The 19957-nt window shown below is 38.4% G+C and overlaps 1 protein-coding gene across 1 annotated transcript in view; it reads right to left on the bottom strand.

The window, feature by feature from the left end:
- Positions 1 to 6930: 6930 nt before the first annotated feature.
- Positions 6931 to 19957, bottom strand: part of LOC120529885 — a 50973-nt gene continuing 37946 nt past the window's right edge. The window contains exon 7 of the mRNA XM_039754101.1: positions 6931 to 7005. Within this exon, the coding sequence (XP_039610035.1) occupies positions 6990 to 7005 (16 nt within the window). The 3' untranslated portion in view covers positions 6931 to 6989. The remainder of the gene's footprint in view (positions 7006 to 19957) is intronic.

Here is a 19957-nt window from a genome sequence, read left to right as displayed (position 1 = left end):
GTTCTATCAGAAAATTGTTGCCAATGTCAACTGTTTTGCTGCCGCATGTTGGGGGTGGCAATATGACAGATAAGAAAACTAAGAGGCTGGACAAGCTGGTTGAGAAAGCTGGCTCGATGCTAGGTAGGACTGTGGACTCACTGGGAATTGTGGTCAAAAGGTGTATGGGGAAGTAGGTTCAAGCAATCCTTGACAATAGCAGTCACTCACTCCACAACATTTTGGCAGGTCACAGAAGTAAACATAGCAGTCGTCTTCTCTTACTGTGCTGTAGAATAGAATGCTTTAGACGATAGTTTGTTCCTACTGCCATGAGATTTTGTAACGCTGTTGTCAATACAAGTGATTCATGACCTAGTCACCACTCTACCTTCCAACACTGTAACAACTAACCTAGTTGTACTTTTTACTATTTATTTATTTATGTACGTACATGTGTATGTATGGGGTGGCATAGTGGCACGGTGGGTAGCGCTGCTGCCTCACAGTTAGAAGACCCAGGTTCACTTCCTGGGTCCTCCCAGTGTAGAGTTTGCATGTTCTCTCTATGTATGCATGGGTTTCCTCCAACCGCATGCAGGTTAGGTGGATTAGCGATTCTAAGTTGTGCTTGGTGTGTGTGTGCGCTGGGCTGGTGCCCTGCCCAGGGTTTGTTTTCTGCCTTGCACCCTGTATTAGCTGGGGTTGGCTCCAGCAGACCCCCGTGACCCTGTAGTTAGGATATAGCGGGTTGGGTAATGGATGGATGGTTGTTTGTTCTCCTTGGTTTTATAATAATTTTTTAATAATTTTACTGATGTGTCTGAGCTACTGTACACCTGAATTTCCCTAAGGGGATGAATAAAGTATCTATCTATCTATCTATCTATCTATCTATCTATCTATCTATCTATCTATCTATCTATCTATCTATCTATCTATCTATCTATCTATCTATCTAAACTACTGAGTGGTTCGATTCATCTTGCAGTCAACAATGCAAACTGGCTGAGATAGTTTATTTGAGTTAGGAGTGGTTTAATCCCATACAAAATACTTCTTAACATGGGAGAAAAAATGTTTAATTGCAATAGGATATATGATTCATAGCAACAATATAATATGATGGAAAGGGACCCCCTTGGCATTCTTCTGTTTCCAGATTGATATCCAGGAGGCAATTAATATACAGACTGTATATTAATATAAGAATACAAAGTACAATATTCAATTAGTAGAGAGCAAAACAACAACTTGCTGTCTTTATTAGCTTAACTATACAGGTTTTGAGACTCGTTTACCAGCTGGAGTCACTTGCCTATTTGTCCACTCCATAAATGCTGCAGCACATTCCTTCTTTCTGTTTCTCTCTCATTCTTGCTGCCTTTTAACCTGAACATATCTCTACATTTCTCCAGGTTACATTTCCCTCAGTCTGGCTAAACTGGGTTTCCAGTGTACCTAAACCTTGAGGCTCCTATTTTGCTTAAAAAGCAAATTCTCAGCTTCTGTTTACTATTGAGGGACAACAGACTCACATGCAGTTCACTAGGAAGCATTCATGTGTTAGTGGATGGACAGGTTGCTAGCTCTCCCTGGACTTACCCTTGAATAGTCTTGTGTTGTCTTCTGCTGCTGAAGGTCATATGCAGCCACCTGTAGAATAAAAGGTCTTGTGGCCTCTGGATTGCCATCTCTAGCTCTCTTTAAACAGGCCAGGTACCTCTGATACTTGCTGCATTTTATCTGTTCTCTATTGCTCCTGGGTAAATTTTTGTTTTACCTGCACAGGTTGCAATTCACCCTCACCTGTGCCTGTTCTAAAACCTATTGCACTTTTTTTTCTACCCCTAGATCTTCAGTCAACACTGTTGTTCTCTCTTAACCCTGTGAGACTTACCATGGCCCTCTTCCAACTTGGCAGTGTACTTTCCCTTGAAAACCTTATACTTGACTGAGATTAGGCTATGCAATGGAATATGTATCACCCTCATTTATACTGCTGTATCCATATTAACTATGATCATAACAGGAGTTGTTGAAGTCACCACAGGCTTAATGTATATTCCATAAGATGTCATATAGTGATTCTTCTTAGGACAGAGCCCTGAGAAGACATATGATGTGCCAAAATGGGAAAGGACAACAGGGACAACTGCAGAGAGGTCTCAAGTTATAGACAGAAAATCCTGAATCTAAGGTATAAAAGAGAGGTTGTACCTAAAAGGTGCAGCTTTATATCAGTTTTATGTAAGGCAAATAATCCTGAACTAATGGGTTAGGAATCAGTATTGTCATTCCTTTTTGCCCTGTGTGTTCTCAATGGTTTATTAAGTTAGTGGAATGAGGCACTGGCTCCAATTTTATCAGAGCAAATGACCACAGTTTTTTAGCCAGTAGAAATGATTATCAATTCTTGAGTGTACTATTTTTTTTTTCTAAAAACTACATTTTCTGTTATATAGTGTAATATGGTATGAAGAAGTGGGAAAAAGTTATCTTGCTCTCTTGCACATGTAGTAGAACAAGCCCTGTAAATAATATTTCAAGGTGTAGTGCACCTTGAGGCTTATAAGTTTATCTCATTGCCAGGTTGGCATAGCTTTCTGGCAGAATGTAGGTGCAAATCATTACAGATGAAATATCTCATGAAATCCGTGGATAACTTATGAGAGGAATATTACTAAATAAGCCCACTTGGAAGATAGCATGCCTAAAGATGTAAATGCAGCATTCCTGTACTGTACATCCAGCTGACATTTCAATTAATCACTTGCATTATTCAGCAATCTGTGTGCACTCACTTATGGCGTCTCCTGCAGTGCCAAATGAATTTCTCATCAAGAAGCTTCTCTCTATTATTCTGCCTATGTATGTCAACAATTAATCAGTTAATCTTTATTTTATGCAGCAATTGTTTGTAAGTGATTTGTGTGATTGTTGAAAATCAACTTCCAGAAGTTCCTATTCTGATGCTAGCTGCACACAGGTGCCCTCTGAAAAATAATAATCTTTACTGTTGTTTATTGCAAATTTATCAGAAACTGCTTTATGAAATGTCATTACCTTAATGCCTACAGTTTGATACATGATCCTTATCAAAGATCTAAATCATCTCCTTTCACATGTCTAATCCAGGGGTTGGCACTGCATATACTGTATAATTTTCTGCTGCCTTAAATATAATTTTGCAACTTCTATTACTTGTGGAGCATTTAAAATAGTTTTTATATTTATTTATTTTTTATCTATTTATTCTCTTTGACTTGAATTGACAACCAAAACAGCCTAGTCGACTGAAACTGATGTCCTTAGCAAATCAGGGTGGCCTAGTGTCAAAGGTCTTAAAATTATGCATCAGGTTGCACATAATATAATATTATGAGCATTACATGTTTTAAAATATAAAAATAATTATTAATTGTTGACACTTGCACACGTTTACAGTTTAGAGAGAAAACCTTTCAAATCTTTAAATGTTGCAGCTTTTTAGACCTGCATGCTAGAAAATGAGGCTCCATCTGTGTCTGTCATTCCCTTAAGATAAATAAGTAATCAAGTGCCTCTAGTTATCTCTCATAATTTCTCTTTACCTTTAGCAGGCATGAGGTGACTTTCAGGCCTAGGCAGAAAACAATTAAACCAATTATATTCTGTGAAACAAACAGGTCAATCTGAATTGCAAAATTATTTACTAATTAAACTGGCCAAGTTTAAAGAAGTAATACCCTAGGATTCTTAATTTTAATAGAAAGGGGATGCACAAAAGCAGAAGAAAAACATCTGCATTAACCATATTAGTACAAGAACAAATCTAAAAAAACTAGGATAAAAACAACTCTTCAATCCAAAGCAACCTGTTTTCACTCCCCTTGAGATTTCATTCAGACATAAAAACATCTGATTCTTTTTGCCAGTTATGTTGTTTTAAGTTTGGGGTCTTGTTTAAAATCACAAATTGTTAAACGGTTCATTTTCACTTGTTTCACAGGTATACTGTAACTGCTGTCCTTTTGTTTTTCTGTTAAACACACAGTATGTTTTCTACTAGTCATTTGATGTTTTGCATATTTAGCTTCAGTCATCCTTCTCACTTGTTTTTGTTAATTGTATGGCTCACTCTACATACACACTTAATGTAACAGGGTAGCAGCATAATATCAATAAACCCCGTCATCTGTTCTCCGAAGACACCTTGTCTAGTGAAAATCTCACCAGCACAAAGCAAGTTTGAATACATCTAGGTAAGTCTGTCTCTGTGAAAACAGTGTTTTCCCAGGAAATTCGCTTGACCTGTGCCATTACCAGCCTTCTGTTTCTTCAAATGTTTTCCAATTAATGAGATTTCATTCAAATTCATTCTTTAGATCAGGGATTATGGAAGCAGCCTGATTTGACCCTTTATTTTCACTGCTTCAGGCACAGAATATATTGTCTTTGAGCCCACCAACTGGTACTGCCACACAGTGACCACCATTAAATATTTCAACATACTCTGAATTTTTACATAAATGATTTGTAAAACAGTAACTTACCTTATATGCTCTGTTTATCAATGTGTATTTTGCATAGCTCGTATAATCAACTGTCCTGTTTTTCAGATTTGTCCTTCAGATGTGGACAAATTTGTTGGTACCCCTCCATGAAAAAAGAAGGACCCACACTTGCCTCTGAAATAACTGCCGCCCATCATTGTTTATACCATATTTAACAAAAAGTCAAACTTTATTTTAGAGTTTTGATTTTATAGAATATTTCAAATAATAACTAAAATGAAAACAGTATGGACAAAAGTGATAGGATCCTTAACCTAATATTTTTTCCACATCCTTTAGAGGTAATCACTCCAAACAAGTGAGACATTGAGACTTCTGCACCTGTCAACAAGTAGTTTGTCCCACTCTTCCTGAGCAAACTGTTTGGAGATGATCTTATAGCCTTTGCCTATACCATGCTTAGCCTATAATTTTCTTTCTGATGTCCTCAGACAACTCTCTTCTTTGCTTTCTCTGGTCCATGTTCAGTGTAGAACACCAAACACCAGAATGACTATTTTTATCCATTTAAATAGGCTGAATGACTAATTGCACAATTGGGAACATATGTGATATTAATTAAAGAAAACAACTATTTTGAAAATAACTTATCCAATTTTTTTATATAATCTCGGAGTACCATTTTAGAATATCTTTGAAGAATAATTAATACCTTATTTCTTTTCACACTTGCTTCTATCAAAGGCATGGAGATATACATGAGACATCTGCTTTTCATTTAATAACTTTTCAGGAGGCCTACAGCAATTTTTCAATGAGCTGTAAAGGTACCAGCAAATATGTCCATGTCTTCTTGTATATTAAACAAAAGGTGAGCTAGGAGAGATTTTAATGTTGTAAATCTGCTATATTCCTTTATATGGCTACAAGGAACTGAAGCCTATGTTAGTAGCATTCAGAACGAAGCATAAAGCAGCCTCAAATGGGATGGTCAATCAGTAGGATGTAGAGCGGTGAAGGAACAACAATAACTACCTTGTCATCCAGCCTTGGTCATGGTGAGTCTTGTATGAATTTCCATTAATAGAGGATCCCCTATAAACAGCATCCACCCATTCATAATTGGACTACTGTCCCTCAGGCAACTGTCTTTTGCCCAGAATGACTTCTGAACTCTTTGGTCGAGAGCATGACCTCTGGGTTAAACCACCAAACTTTAAAGCCCAAGGTCAGCAATTCAGTTTTTACCAATGACATAAAGTGTGGTCCTTAGAGAGTCACTTAATTTGCCTGTGATTCAATCGCAAAGACAATTTTGCTGTGAGCATTAAAGATGCTTGTCCTGAATGACTTAAAACAAAGAGAGAAAGAATAGGGAAATAAATAATAATGCTTTGCATTTATATAGCACTTTTCTCACTACGCTCAGCAATTGCAGGTTAAGGGCCTTGCTTAAGGGCCCAACAGAGAACAGTCCCTTTTGGCATTTACGGGATTTGAACCGGCAACCTTCTGATTGCCAGTGCAGAACCCTAGCCTCAGAGCCACCACTCCACCAATGAAGCTACAAACAAAACAATAACACATAACAATGATACAAAAAAAAAATTACAAATGTAGAGTCATCAATTTAAACAACATGCACATGTTACTCCCAAAAAATCATGCAGGCAAACACTGTGATGGTATTTGAACTTAGTCTTTAGAAATTCCATGGCTGCAGTACTTGGTAAATTTTCAAAACGCTTCACAGTGGGTAATAGCTATCTTCTTATTCTTCTTTCGGCTGCTCCCGTTAGGAGTTGCCACAGCAGATCATCTTCTTCCATATCTTCTTTTCCTCTACATCTTGCTCTGTTATACCCATCATCTGCATGTCCTCTCTCACCACATCCATAAACCTTCTCTTAGGCCTTTCTCTTTTCCTGGCAACTCTATCCTTAGCATCCTTCTCCCAATATACTCAGCATCTAATAATAATAGCTATAAAGTATATTAATTATCATAGATGATTGATTCAAACAAAAGATTGTATCATTCTCTGTATTAACAAAGGTCAAGTCAGGTCAGGTTGGGGAGTATGCACTGGTTCAGTGCGTTGCCACACCCACCACACAGCAAAACAGCTTGGATCCTGGTTGCCACCCCCCAAGGCAGACACGTGGTCCAATCCCACCTTCTTTAAATGACCCTCTATCTGCTGCAGCCAGGTGTTCCGTAGGCGTCCCCTTGGCCTGGACTAGCTGCTCCGGTCCTCAAAATTAGGGAGCCAGATCACCCTCTGTGGAATCCTGCCACATGACTGTAGTGCCATAACTGACGCTCCCTCACAATACAGGTAATGTGCCTCATTCGGGACTCCGAGAGCAATCACTCATTCAACACAAAAATAAACCAAAGGTAGCCAAGGATTCACAAAGGATATAATGTTAATTTAGTTTTTATTTTTAACCTTCACCTCCTTTGCTTTGATAACACCTTTATTTGAGGAATGGCATTGTTTTTAGTTGCTGGCTAGCAAATATTGGATCTGGAAAACAAAAGCATGAGGGAAAACAATTACTGAATATTTTGTTGTTACCATTGGGAATTAAGTCTTCTATGTTCCTTTCAAACACTTATAGGGAAAAATTAGGTTCACAAAATGGATGTTCTTTTTTGCAGAGCTAAATGATGAAAATCTAAAAAGACATGAACAGAGTAAAGTTTGCATCCGAGAGTATATTTATCACACTATGTATTACAGATCTGTTCAACTATTGCCAAACTTTTCTTCATTGTCCTGGCTTTGGCATTACAATAATTTTTTGTCAGGAAATGAAACATTTCAATGCTAATGTAATCAATAGATGTGATATATTAGTAAGGTTTGCTGTGCTTAGCAATGGTATCTCACAATTGCAGAATCCTAGGATCAAATCCAGGTCAGGGCACTTTATCTTCATATCTGTGTTTTCCTCTAGGTATTCTGATTTTCCTCCCACATCCCTAAGATGTTCATATTAGGTACTGTAAATAGCAACTTTAAAATGCAACTGTATAAGTGGGTGTAAATGTAAATAGGTGCATTTTGTGCAGAAATGGCACCACATCTGGGATTGTTTTCTGTTGTATTCAAGAGCTGAATTAAGCATTTTTAAAAATAAATGGATAGATATATTACTAAAGCGTCCATGGGCTAAAGCTCTTGTCATTTTACCAATCACAAAAAGAAAACAAATGTAAGCTTGCTCTAAAGCAGTTTGATTTTTTTTAGTTATTTTTATTTTGTTTCATGCCTAACATTTTGGGCAGCAATGGGACACAAGCGTTAGCCAGAATCAATCTCATTGATCCAGCATCATAGTGGTACCCAGGTGTAGTTTTTGCCAAAGAAAAAAAAAGCTCCTGAGCTGAGACATTTTAATAAAGTTAATTCAAAATATTGAAAGAATAGTCGGAAAGAAGTATACCTAGGCAGTACATGCCTAAGGGATACAGCCAACCCTTGGTTGATTTATCCCAACCAGGATGAGGTAATAACAGGGACTGCTAACAACAGAAGGGAGTTCTTCTTTAGCTCAATTTGTTGCGGCGTAGTACTAAGATTCACATCACCGCAAGGGTGATGATTTATTTATTTTTTCGGTGGAAACCCCAGGAATGCACCTAGCCTTGGCCTAACTTGCACCACTCACATACAGAGATATGGAAACAAAAAGGATTAACTGGCATTCAAACTCAATATACTGTATTAAACAAAAAATAGAAGGTAAAATATAACTAAGCAATAAACAAAAGTAGAATCCCTCCCTGGCAACCAATCAGCGACCTTAAAATAAGAAAATACGACAAGAACAAGAAGCATGACAAACATTTATCAATAAAAACGAAAGACAAAGTCCATAACTCAGTCCAAACACAGCAGCAACAGACGAAATGTAATGAAGGAGAAAAAATAACGATTCAGGGAGCAGCTTGCTGTAAGTAATGTATTTGGAGTGTTCCTGATGCAGCAAGGGGTGGTGAGATTTGGGAATGCTCCTTTCGACTCACTAGTGACATCGCAGGCAGGCAAAAGACAGTCCATACATTTATACACATATGATGATTAAAGGTAAAGGCGATAAACCACAGGTGACGGTATGCTGACAAGACAGATGGGTGAACTTAGACACAAACAACAAGCCTTCTTACTGAGAAGCCGGCTTCCCTTTTCAAAGCTCCCATTGGCTGGTCTTGTCCCTAGCAACCCGTACACTCTCCTCAGATGTCCAGCTACGGCCACAGCAGGGTTTGCAGGGAGTTGAAGTTTTTTAAATCACATAGCACTACTATAAACTGACTAAGACAGCTGCACTCTGACCTCTTAAGTCCAGGAACTACAAGTGAGGACCTGGTACATAGAAGGGCAATAACTGAGCAAACTTCTTGCCAGTAACAATTTGGGGGCTCATTTGCACTTTGCATAGGCAGTGAGGGATGCCTGTGGCAAGGCTGGAATGGAGAGACCCTGCATTAAAAGGAAGACACCCTTGCAGTCAGAATCCTGATTGGCAACTAGCGAGGGAGAGTTCTTGTTTAGCTCAACTGATTAGTAGGGCTGTACTCTCCAATCTGAATCCCACAACTAGAGTTCATGCCCAGCTGCTCCAAGTGAGATCATGCAACTAAGAGGCATGTTGCCTAAGGGAATTGCTTATTGGTGACAACTGGTTACTTTGCCTGACTTGAGTTGGAAATCTATACCGAGGCATATTCATGACATTCAGACCAAAGTGTAAAGCAAATGATTAGTTATACAAATCAGTCTTCTAATAGTTCATTGTTGTGCATTTTCTATTGGCTTTTATGCTACTGTATATTTTTATGTGTATATATATCATGCATTTTTTGTCATATTTTTATTAATTATCTAAATGATACAGAAAATGCAAATAAATATTGTGATCCATCCATTATCCAACCCGCTACATCCAAACTACAGGGTCACGGGGGTCTGCTGGAGCCAATCCCAACCAACACAGGGCGCAAGGCAGGAAACAAACCCCGGGCAGGGTGCCAGCCCACCACAGGGCATGGATGCACACTCACGGAACAATTTAGAATCGCCAATGCACCTAACCTGCATGTCTTTGGACTGTGGGACGAAACCCACGCAGACACGGGGAATGCATGCAAACTCCACCCGGGTCTCCTTACTGCAAGGCAGCAGCGCTACCCACTGCGCCACCGTGCCGCCCTAAATATTGTGTTGTGCATGTGATTTATTGCAAGCGCACTAAATAAACTGAAATAAGCAAACGACTTTAACATATGCACTTTTTTATCAACCATCCATCCATTGATCCATTGCCTTAATTTGTATTTTGCATTGCAGAATTACAGGGATTCAGTAAGCATCCTGGCAACAGTAAATAGCAAGAGGTGACTGTAGAGATATCTATTGCAGGGCACATTCACACATCCATTCACGTTATTAATTAACTTAAGATTTGCATCTTTGTCATATGGGAGGAATGGATGTTGCCATAAACAACGACAAGAGTTGAAGCCTGTTCTCTGCAGTTTTGAATTAGTGTTAACCACTGTGCCTCCTGACTTTGATAAATGGTAGATGGACATTTATTTAAATGTACCTAAACAAATTTTAAATGGCTGATTATGCCAAATCTCACAAGTGTATCAGTATTCTATTAAAGGATCTCAGGCAGGTTTCTCTATCTTGCTATTGTAAAGCTTTGAGCAAAACTAAAAAAATAACACTCTGCTTTGTGGCTTCAATGTTCTTACATTATTAGATTTTAATGTGCTATTCAGTCTTTTTTGGATTTTTGATTAAAAAAAAGGCGATATGACATATATAGTCCTGCTTAGGCCTTCAGTGCTGGCACATCGTCAATACAAATTGGCCCAGCATGTAATGGGGTCCACCCACTTTCTGTCATGGCTGAAAGAATGATTAACCGAGTCCTTAAACAGATAGAGATGGGGTCCTGAGAACTGCAAGTGGACTGTAATCTCCAATAGGACTACTGGATGTGTACTCATGGCTGAAATAATTAAATTTCTTTTAGTTGGTAAAAAAAAAAAAAAACAGAAAAGCTTATTGTCCTTGGTCCCTGCTCACCATGCATAGAACCAGATCTTGAAAGAGGATTCAAAGAACAGGAAATCCACAGTTATTGTTATTTAGAGGTGGTTTCTACCGAATGCTTCTCATACATTCCAGAGAAGCTGACCTCACTATTTCAAGACACAAGGATTGCATTTCAGGGATAAAGAACAATAAACAAACAATCGGCTAATTTCTCTTTACTGAAGATTTTCATTAACTTTCAATTGAAAACTGTTTAATTCATTCAGCCTGAATGAAGCTTGTGCATTGAGGCAAATGCTGGAGAGTCCGGTATTTTGTTAACAGAGAATTGTTTTGAAAAGTTAAAATCAATGCTAGGTAACCTGCCATTGCATTGGGTGTATTGGTATTAGGCGCTGTTATTTTAGTAAAACCCACAGGTGAAACTCAGCTAGCTGAAATGATTACATTTCTCATTAACCTTTAAAGGACTAGAATCTATCAAGGTACTAAATTCTACCAAATATTAGCATACAGTCGGGAGAAAAATATACATTTTCATTGCCTGTGGTAATATTTTCAAAAGAGCTGACCTAGAGAATATGAAGAGTACTCTAAAATGCAAATTTAAGTTTTCATTTATAATTTATTTTTTGTACTTCGTTTTATATTTCATCCCAGCTGTAATGCAAGTCAAACAGTCACAGTGTTTTGCAGAGACTGAAAAATTATTTCTTAGTTTTAGAAATAATTAATGTAGTTTTTATTGTTCTTTTTTATCCTAGCCTTATGATGTATGTTGTGCCCGCTCAAATCAAGAATTATTTTAATTTTTTTCACACATAATAATCTCTAAATGCACTATTCATAGGTGATGAACTAATTAGCTCTTTTACACATGCAAGCTAAACAGAGCCATTTTAAAGAGACAGAGAACCAGACAGCCACACAGGGCCTTCTGCTCTGGGGGATTCCACGGCGGACAACTCCCTCAACTCCCTAATTCATATTCCCTATTCAAACACGCATTAAAAATATAAGCACATAAAAAAATCCACCTTAATAGTAGGATAAGTGTCTGTAAGTCTGTCTGTGTGTTCATCTGTCTCTTTAATTCATAAATATTTCTAGTAATAAAATAAAATAAAGTCAAAATAATCTAGCAGGTGTAGGATAAGAATGGTCATCCCAACCAGGGAATAGCCCGGGTGTAATACCTGGATGGGAGGTCAGAGAGTAACACTGGATGGATTGGCTAGCTGGGCAGAAGTATAATTCTGTGCCCACCTGGTATAAAATAATGGCTGGACCAGCGGAAGCCGGAACTTGGGAAGGGTTCCATCCCCTATGCGCTAGGTGACAGTGGTTCTTATATGATAACCCAGTTAGGACACCCACAGGGGTGCTAGGAAAATGGAGTCCAGAAGTGCAGCCCTGGAGGAGTCCCTTGGGATCAAATGAGGGCACTGTTGGGGGAGGACATTCCTACTTTCATTATGGCCTGGAAGGACTTCCAGAAAATGTGGCATGGTCCTGGAAGCATTCCAGGATCTGGCATAAAAGGAAGCCCGTTGCCACACATAGAAGAGTCAGAATCAGGAGGCAGCAGACAAAACTCAGCGTAGGTTATGAAGGAGGAAGAATTATGTGCTTATTGTGGGTTTTCATTGTGCTTGTGCAACAGGTTTGAGAGGAACTTTGGAAAGGTACATGTAAGGAGAATAAGAATCATTTATTTTATTCTACAAACATGTGGTGCTTTACTGTGTCTGTGGTATGGGGCTCTCTGGCACCCCCTTTTGGTTACACATGTTGCAGACTATGACCATAAACTCCCCTAATCATGTTTGTGATTTACCCCAATATTTATTTAGCTTTTCCAAAGTTTTATTCTTTTATCCACCCTAATAAAAGGATAAGCTTCAGTATGTCTATCTGTCTGGTTGCTATGTCTCTGACATTCCAATGCATTGGGCACCCTAAACATTTCTAGTAAAAAATGCATTGTATTTATCATTCCAATAGATGGTGCATCAAGAACACTAACATTGTCCCATACCAAATGACACATAACAGAGGCATATGAATTGGATGGTGCACTGCAAGTGTTAACACTGAGGTCTAAGTTGATTACTTAGATTTTTGATGTAGTTGATCATTTTTCACATCATTTCATTTCAGTTGTCACAATTATGTAGCAGTGTTTCTTCACCATTACTATGGAAACAATGTAAACAAAATGCTATGAATAACATCACCAGATCAACAATATGAAGTTCCCACTGCACAGATCCTTATTAGAGAAGTTTTACGGATAGTGTCAGAAAGAATATGGAGTTAATTTAATTACTGTTTTTAGGGTACTAGATCTTTTTTCTAGCACTCGTTGATTTTGATTTAGGATTTAGTTTTGACTTGATGAAACAGTGTGATTTTTTTCTGGTTTTGACCTTAGCGTGTTTACTGACTTGCGTTTGACCTTCTAGTCTTTGTTTCAGATCTTTTCAGTTATTCTTTAGGAGAACAAAAGGGGCAGGCAGCAGTCTTATACTAGGGAAATAATAGAACAAGAAATTACTTTTTGGAAACACAAACCAACACTATTGTGATAAAACTTAAGACAGGGTCCTATCACTAAGGTCATCTTGGAAGCACCTTTTAGCTCTCTCTAATGGTAAAGTAAATGCCAAATGGCAGGACAAGGCAAGGATGAGGTCACGGACAGAAACAAGGTATGCACACCACAAAATAGTAAAAAGTAACAATCATCTAAAACTCAATACACCGTTAAAGTAAAAACAGAGCAAACAAAAGTGTCATTTCCTCATCTAGAAAGAATTTTCACTAAGTGAAATACAAAGATGTTCCATTTTATTTAGAGAGAATCAATATCTGAATGAACATGTTACCATACTGCCCTTTTTTAAAGAAACCCATTGATGACATGGCTATAATAAATAACCACAAAAATTGTAATGAAATTGTCATAATTCTAAAAATAAAAATGTGCAAGAAAAATTAGTAATAAAAATGCAAACAATTTACAAAGCAGAATCTGAAAGAACCAAAATCTTTGTAAATATCTGTATGTCTGGACATCTCTGATAGTTTATCTGCACCCTGTGTTATTTGTTTATGTTTTACAAAAACAATTTTAAGGGATTTTTTGGACAAGGTATCTGAACTATCTGGACATCAGCAGAGAAGGGACTCCCTGTTCAGCCCAAGAAGTAAGCCTTAAAACCAGATTTTTTGAAGGAAGGAGGTAAGTCAGCAGCAGCAGCAGTTCACCATAAGATTCTCCTGTTTGGTGTTCCTGTTATGTTTGTAACAGCTTCATCCTTGTCTTACAATTCATAATTTTTTCACTAAAACAAAAGGGAGCTTGGTGAGGCTGAAGAAAACTGAGTCATGGAATTAAAAACATTAGATAGATAGATAGATAGATAGATAGATAGATAGATAGATAGATAGATAGATAGATAGATAGATAGATAGATAGATAGATAGATAGATAGATAGATAGATAGATAGATAGATCAATCCCAAGGGGAAATTCACATAATCCAGCAGCAGCATACTGATACAAAAAACAATATTAAATTAAAGAGTAATAAAAGTTCAGATAAAAACAGACAATAACTTTGAATAATGTTAGCGTTTACCCCAGGTGGATTTGACGAGTGTATAATGTGGGTGGGGAACGATCTCCTCAGTCTGTCAGTGGAGCAGGACAGTGACAGCAGTCTGTTGCTGAAGCTGCTCCTCGGACTGGAGATAACACTGTTCAGTGGATGCAGTGGATTCTCCATGATTGACAGGAGCCCGCTCAGCGTCCATCGCTCTGCCATGGATGTTAAACTGTCCAGCTAGAGTCTGCCTTCCACACAAGTTTGTCCATCATCCTGCTTTACCTCCCATCTTCACATTAGAAAAACACCAGCGGTCAGCATCACCACTGGGGCAGACGCGGTCTGGAGAAGACAGATCAGGAGAGTGTCAGGTTTTGTCAGGTGTCAGGAGAGTGTCAGGTTTTACTCGACCTTACTTTTGACATTGAGGAGTGCAGATTAATACCCGGTGTTAAATGTTAAAGATTGTGCGACAAACACAGTACGTGGTAACCCTGATCCTGCTGAGGACAATCAATTGCTTTGCCCTTGGTTTACTGTTTACCAGCAGAGCAGCTACAGAGCTGCCCTTACGCCACTGCTGTTAGACATGGCGAATCGCTGACAGCCCTGGTCATAATACTATATGAATTTTCCCCATATATATTCAGCAAAAAAAGAAACGTCCTCTGACTTTCAACTGTTTTTACTTTCAGTAAACTTAATGTGTAAATATTTGTATGAACAGTAAAAGAGTCAACACCATAAGACATAAACTAAAAATGTTTCACAATGTGTCCCTGAATGAAGGGAGGCTCAAAATCAAAAGTACCAGTCAGTATCTAGTGTGGCCACCAGCTGCTTGAAGTACTGCAGTGCATCTCCTCCTCATGGACTGGACCAGATTTGTCAGTTCTTGCTGTGAGATGTTACCCCACTCTTCCACCAAGGCACCTGCAAGTTCCTGGACATTTCTGGGGGGAATGACCCTAGCCCTCACCCTGCGATCCAACAGGTCCCAGACGTGCTCAATGGGATTGAGATCCGGGCTCTTCCACTGCGAGGATGATCAGCTGTCCTTCCTGTCTACCTGTAGTGCTGTCTTAGGCATCTCACAGTGCGGACATGGCAATTTATTGCCCTAGCCACATCAGCAGTCCTCATGCCTTCCTGCAGCATGCCTAATGCACGTTCACGCAGATGAGCAGGGACCCTGGGCATCTTTCTTTGGGTGTTTTTCACAGTCGGTAGACAAGTCTCTTTAGTGTCCTGCATTTTTAGAACTGTGACCTTAAATGCCTACTTTCTGTAAGCTGTTAAGGTCTTAATGACCATTCCACAGGTGCATGTTAATTAATTGATTATGGTTAATTGAACATGCATGGAAAACATTGTTTAAACCCTTTACAATGAAGATCTGTAAAGTTATTTGGATTTTTAAAACATTATTGTTGAAATACACAGTCCTGAAAAAGGGACGTTTCTTTCTTTGCTGAGTATATGTTCTAACAAAATTTCCATTAAAATGAAGTATTGTTATGGTCCTGTGAGTTTCATTATAACGGGATTCCACCTGTAGTACCTATCACTTTAGCTTAGACTTTTTGAATCAAACACATAATCTGTGGTGATAGTGAGTAGCTCTATTTACTATAAATCATGACAGTCTGAAGTTCTGCTACTTTTTAGTTTTCTATGAATGGAGCTGTTTATGATTTCAATGATTATTTATGATTGGAGATAAAGAAAAAAAAATGTCTCAGTTAAAAATGGATCAGACTTCCACCCTTAGCTCTTTCCTCTGTATTTTATTTTCCCATGGCCCCCCATCAACTGCTATTTAATACTTTCAGGCCCTAGGGTCCTAAACAAATAAATCTGGCAGGCCAGTGGAACAGTAAGAGAGGAAGACACTAGTGATGTGCAATGAAAGAGCGAAGTAGATCTTTTGTACTTGTCTTGGTCTCTAAATGAACATACTGGTGCAATGACATTAAAGAATTAATCTTTTTGAGGCATGCACAGAATATACTACATTTTATACTGCATTCTGTGACAGTCTGGAGCTATCAACTTAACTTCACTGAAATGGCTGCTGTCTTCTGGAAATTGCCTATAAACTGTAAAGTGTTTCAGTAAAATGGTCATGACGACAACTGGCCAAAGACTGACCTGGTAGATGACACCAAGCACCTGCCATTGGTTGGTTCACTCTGACTGAATGATTATGACCGTCTCAGTGCACTGACTGATTGTATGAACCAGTATGACCCTACTGCTCTGGAGAACCTTTGCAAGAGACTAGTAGTACAGTACACTGAACTAGTTCATCGAAAGAATCAGTCTGCGTACTAGACGGAAGAACGAACTGCAGACAGGAGACTCACAGTACATTGGGAGTACATGAGAGATTGCATCAGAAAGAACGGAAGGTAAAAAGAGGGAATTGTGGGAGATGAGTCCAAAATTGAAATCAATTTTCTTTAGCCATAAAAAATGCTTCTGTTTCTGCTTCTGATATGCTATGTTTCTTTTGATATACTGTATAGGCTATAAAAATGTTTACTTATTTGATTAATATTATGTGTGAATTATTTTGTTTTTTATATTGTTTGGTGGAGAAAATGGTTACAGATTTGTAGACCTTAAACTAGAATATAGCTTGTTGTTGATTTTGAAGTGATTGAATTAGTGTCTCAAAGATTCAAAACATTTTGGTGAACTGAACAAAGTTAATCGAATCACTAAAACTAATCGTTTTGCACATCACTAGTGGACACAGAGAAGCAATGTGAAAAAAAGGGTTCAAATTATTTTCAATATATATTTAAAACTAGTCCCAAAAAGTGCCCTGTGCCAATCAGACATGTCTCCTCAGCTGGCAAAAAAAGTTGCAAAAAAAAATGTACTTCTTAAAACCTTATCACAGTTTCCAATCGTGCCGCGTCCAAACCCAAGGCAACAAGTAAGCACCTCCAGAAGAAATGGACGAGTGGTGGCCAACACAACTCCATGAGGGCTGTTTGAGGAGAGATGCCTACACTATGTGGTCTATGGCTGGCTTGTCATCCTGGCCAATACCCCCAGGTCGCCAGATGGAGCTCTCCCTGCAGCATGGCGGTGCCCCAGACACCAGCAGGGAATCATGGACAATGGTGTTTTCCTCAACAGCCCCGCTGGATACCACAGGGCCCAACAGAGGATGCTGCATGGAGACCCAGAAAGTCACATGTGCCCTATAACCCGGAAGTATGTCATAGGCAAAGCGACAACGGAAGTGACGTACTTCCGGGATGAAGAAGAGAATTTTTATCTTACCCGGAAGTGATAAGGAGTCACATGGACTGAAGAATGAGAAACACTTCTGGGTCAGGGACTATAAAAGACTCTGAGGAACACCAGAGCATTGAGCTGAGCTGGGTGGAAGGGTGGCAACGCGTCTGGGAGTGGTGGATTGGTTTATTGTGTATTATTGAGGAATTTCTGAGTATTGTGGAGAGGAGGGTGCTTTGTGCACTGATTTGCTTTAATAAAGTCAACTTTTGGACTTTTACCTGGTGTCTCACGTATTGTCCAAGGGTTCAAGAGGATGAGAGCGCCCTCTATCTGTCACAAATGCTATCCCAAATCCTCCTAAGGGCCAGTTTATATATCACCCTCAGAAAGCATACATGCATGCATCATGCCTGCCAGCGTTATTTTGATGCATCCTCTGAGAAATTAACATGATGTGTTGCCTCAGTTGCAGTACCAGTAAATATGGGTGGCACCTGTGTTCAAGTTTTGATACGTTACATCAACAATGTTGTTTACTACCAACATGCGATGGCAGGCTTGTAGCTCCAACTGGATCAATCTACATGATTTGATTTTTGATGACTGATTCAACGTGGTGAAGCAAATCATCAAACATAAATGATGACATGTGAATGTCTTTATGCTGCTTTTCTTCATCCATTTCCCTTATAGGAAATACAAGCATCACATTTTCCTCATCTTAATTACACAAAACATTTAAAGGTGTCACATGCCATCTCCTGTGTCACTGTTGCCATCTTTTTTTTTCTTTGCACCTTCGCAGAATGCAAAGAATTTTTATTTTTAACATATTTTTTCCCTCAACTTACAACACAGCAAAACCGGATGTTGTTTTCTCAATGTCATGATTTCTCACACTGCCACCTGGTGGAATCCTCCAGATTTACTTAAAGTACAAGCGCAGGTATAGTCAGTACACTGCTTGAGTAGCAGCAGTGTCCTCAGGTTCACACGTTGTGTATCATTAATTATGTCCCCAGCCTAAGTGGGGTCACCCTGTGGCAGCTGACATCGTTCTATACCCCTTCATGTGCACCTGAAAGGATGTAGGTACATGACATTTCTCTTCTCTTTATTTATAATACTGAGGACTAACAGGGCACAGTTAATTATAGTTAGAAGGACACCTCCTGGATAAAATATATAGTGTCCTGCAAAAAACTGATGAGGGCAAATATACCATTATACTATTGTGAATGGAGTTACATCTTCACAAATACTTATTACATACTGGACCAATCATGTGGTGGTGCAGGAGATGTAAATTATTGGAACGTGTATTGTGCCTTTGCTTGAACATGGTGTTTCTCACTTGTGTAACAGCCTAACCAGATCTCCACTTGTTTAGTGTTTTCTAGTGTTCACCTTTTTTCTGATTTAATGGTTCTTTTCTTGGAGTTTAGTAAAATAAAAAAACTAGTGAAAATCTATAATTTGCCACTGTAGTTTTTTCTTTTTGTTAAAGACTTTCTGTGGATTTGGTTTTATATTCTCAACTCATTTAATTTAACTTTCTTTTAATACTAACTTGCCTGCTCATTCTGTGGCTCATCTTGATTTATACAAATCATTTTGTGTTATTTTATGGAATGATGTGGTGTGTAGCGTTCTCATATCGATGTATGCCCGATGGTCTGGAAGACAATGATAACGAAACAAAGAGCTTTAGTTTGCCTGTTTTCATTTAGTTACAAACAAAAGTTAAAGCAACTTTTGCAATGTTATGGTTTTATTGAGCACATTTAGGTTCCACCTGCCCTTACCTGAGACTATCATGAATGAATTCTGAAAATTCAGGAATTATCACATCATTGAAATATTTGTAATTTTTCCTATCTCACTAAATTGCTATGATGATTAACACTAATAATTTTACAATTATGTACAGTAGTTGAAAGGGGCTATTTTGAGGTATAGTCTCTATATAAAGGCTGTAGAGAACAATAAAGCTGATAATGGATGTGTTGTCCACAAGGTCTAGTAGATTTTCAATATATCTTGCTTGAAGGAAAACACAGTGTATTATTAAAACATAAATATTAGTAATTTAATGCAAATTAGTTATCTTGCATTTTTTCATTTCATGTATTTAATCTGTTTCTTTCTCAGAATTTTCATTTGCTGGCAAACTAATGTCTTTCCCAGATGCAGTCCTTTGCCAAAAGCACTCATACGCACACTCACACTAACTCCTGCTGGACCAATTTAGAAATATCTATCAAGCTAAGGTGTCGTTTAAATGTGAGTTGAACTCCGATTTTTTAGAAAACCCAAGTTTTCTTTTGGGAAATGAACTCAGGTCCCTGGGTCAACTGCTTGATTGAAAGGATACAAAGTGCTGCTGCAGGTATTGCTGCCACCTCAAAATGCTTGAGCCGCTGTTTAATTCCAACCTGTGAATTTCCACTTGAGGCTTAAGTTTCTTTTAAAAACCCAAAAATAGGTTTATGACTTGGGCAAGAGACAGAGAGTTTCATGCAATTACCTTGACTAGA

The sequence above is a fragment of the Polypterus senegalus genome, chromosome 5 (assembly GCF_016835505.1).
Source record: "Polypterus senegalus isolate Bchr_013 chromosome 5, ASM1683550v1, whole genome shotgun sequence".
Lineage (NCBI taxonomy): Eukaryota > Metazoa > Chordata > Cladistia > Polypteriformes > Polypteridae > Polypterus > Polypterus senegalus.
Note: the sequence above shows the minus strand (reverse complement) of the source record. Positions and strands in the feature narration are given on the sequence as shown.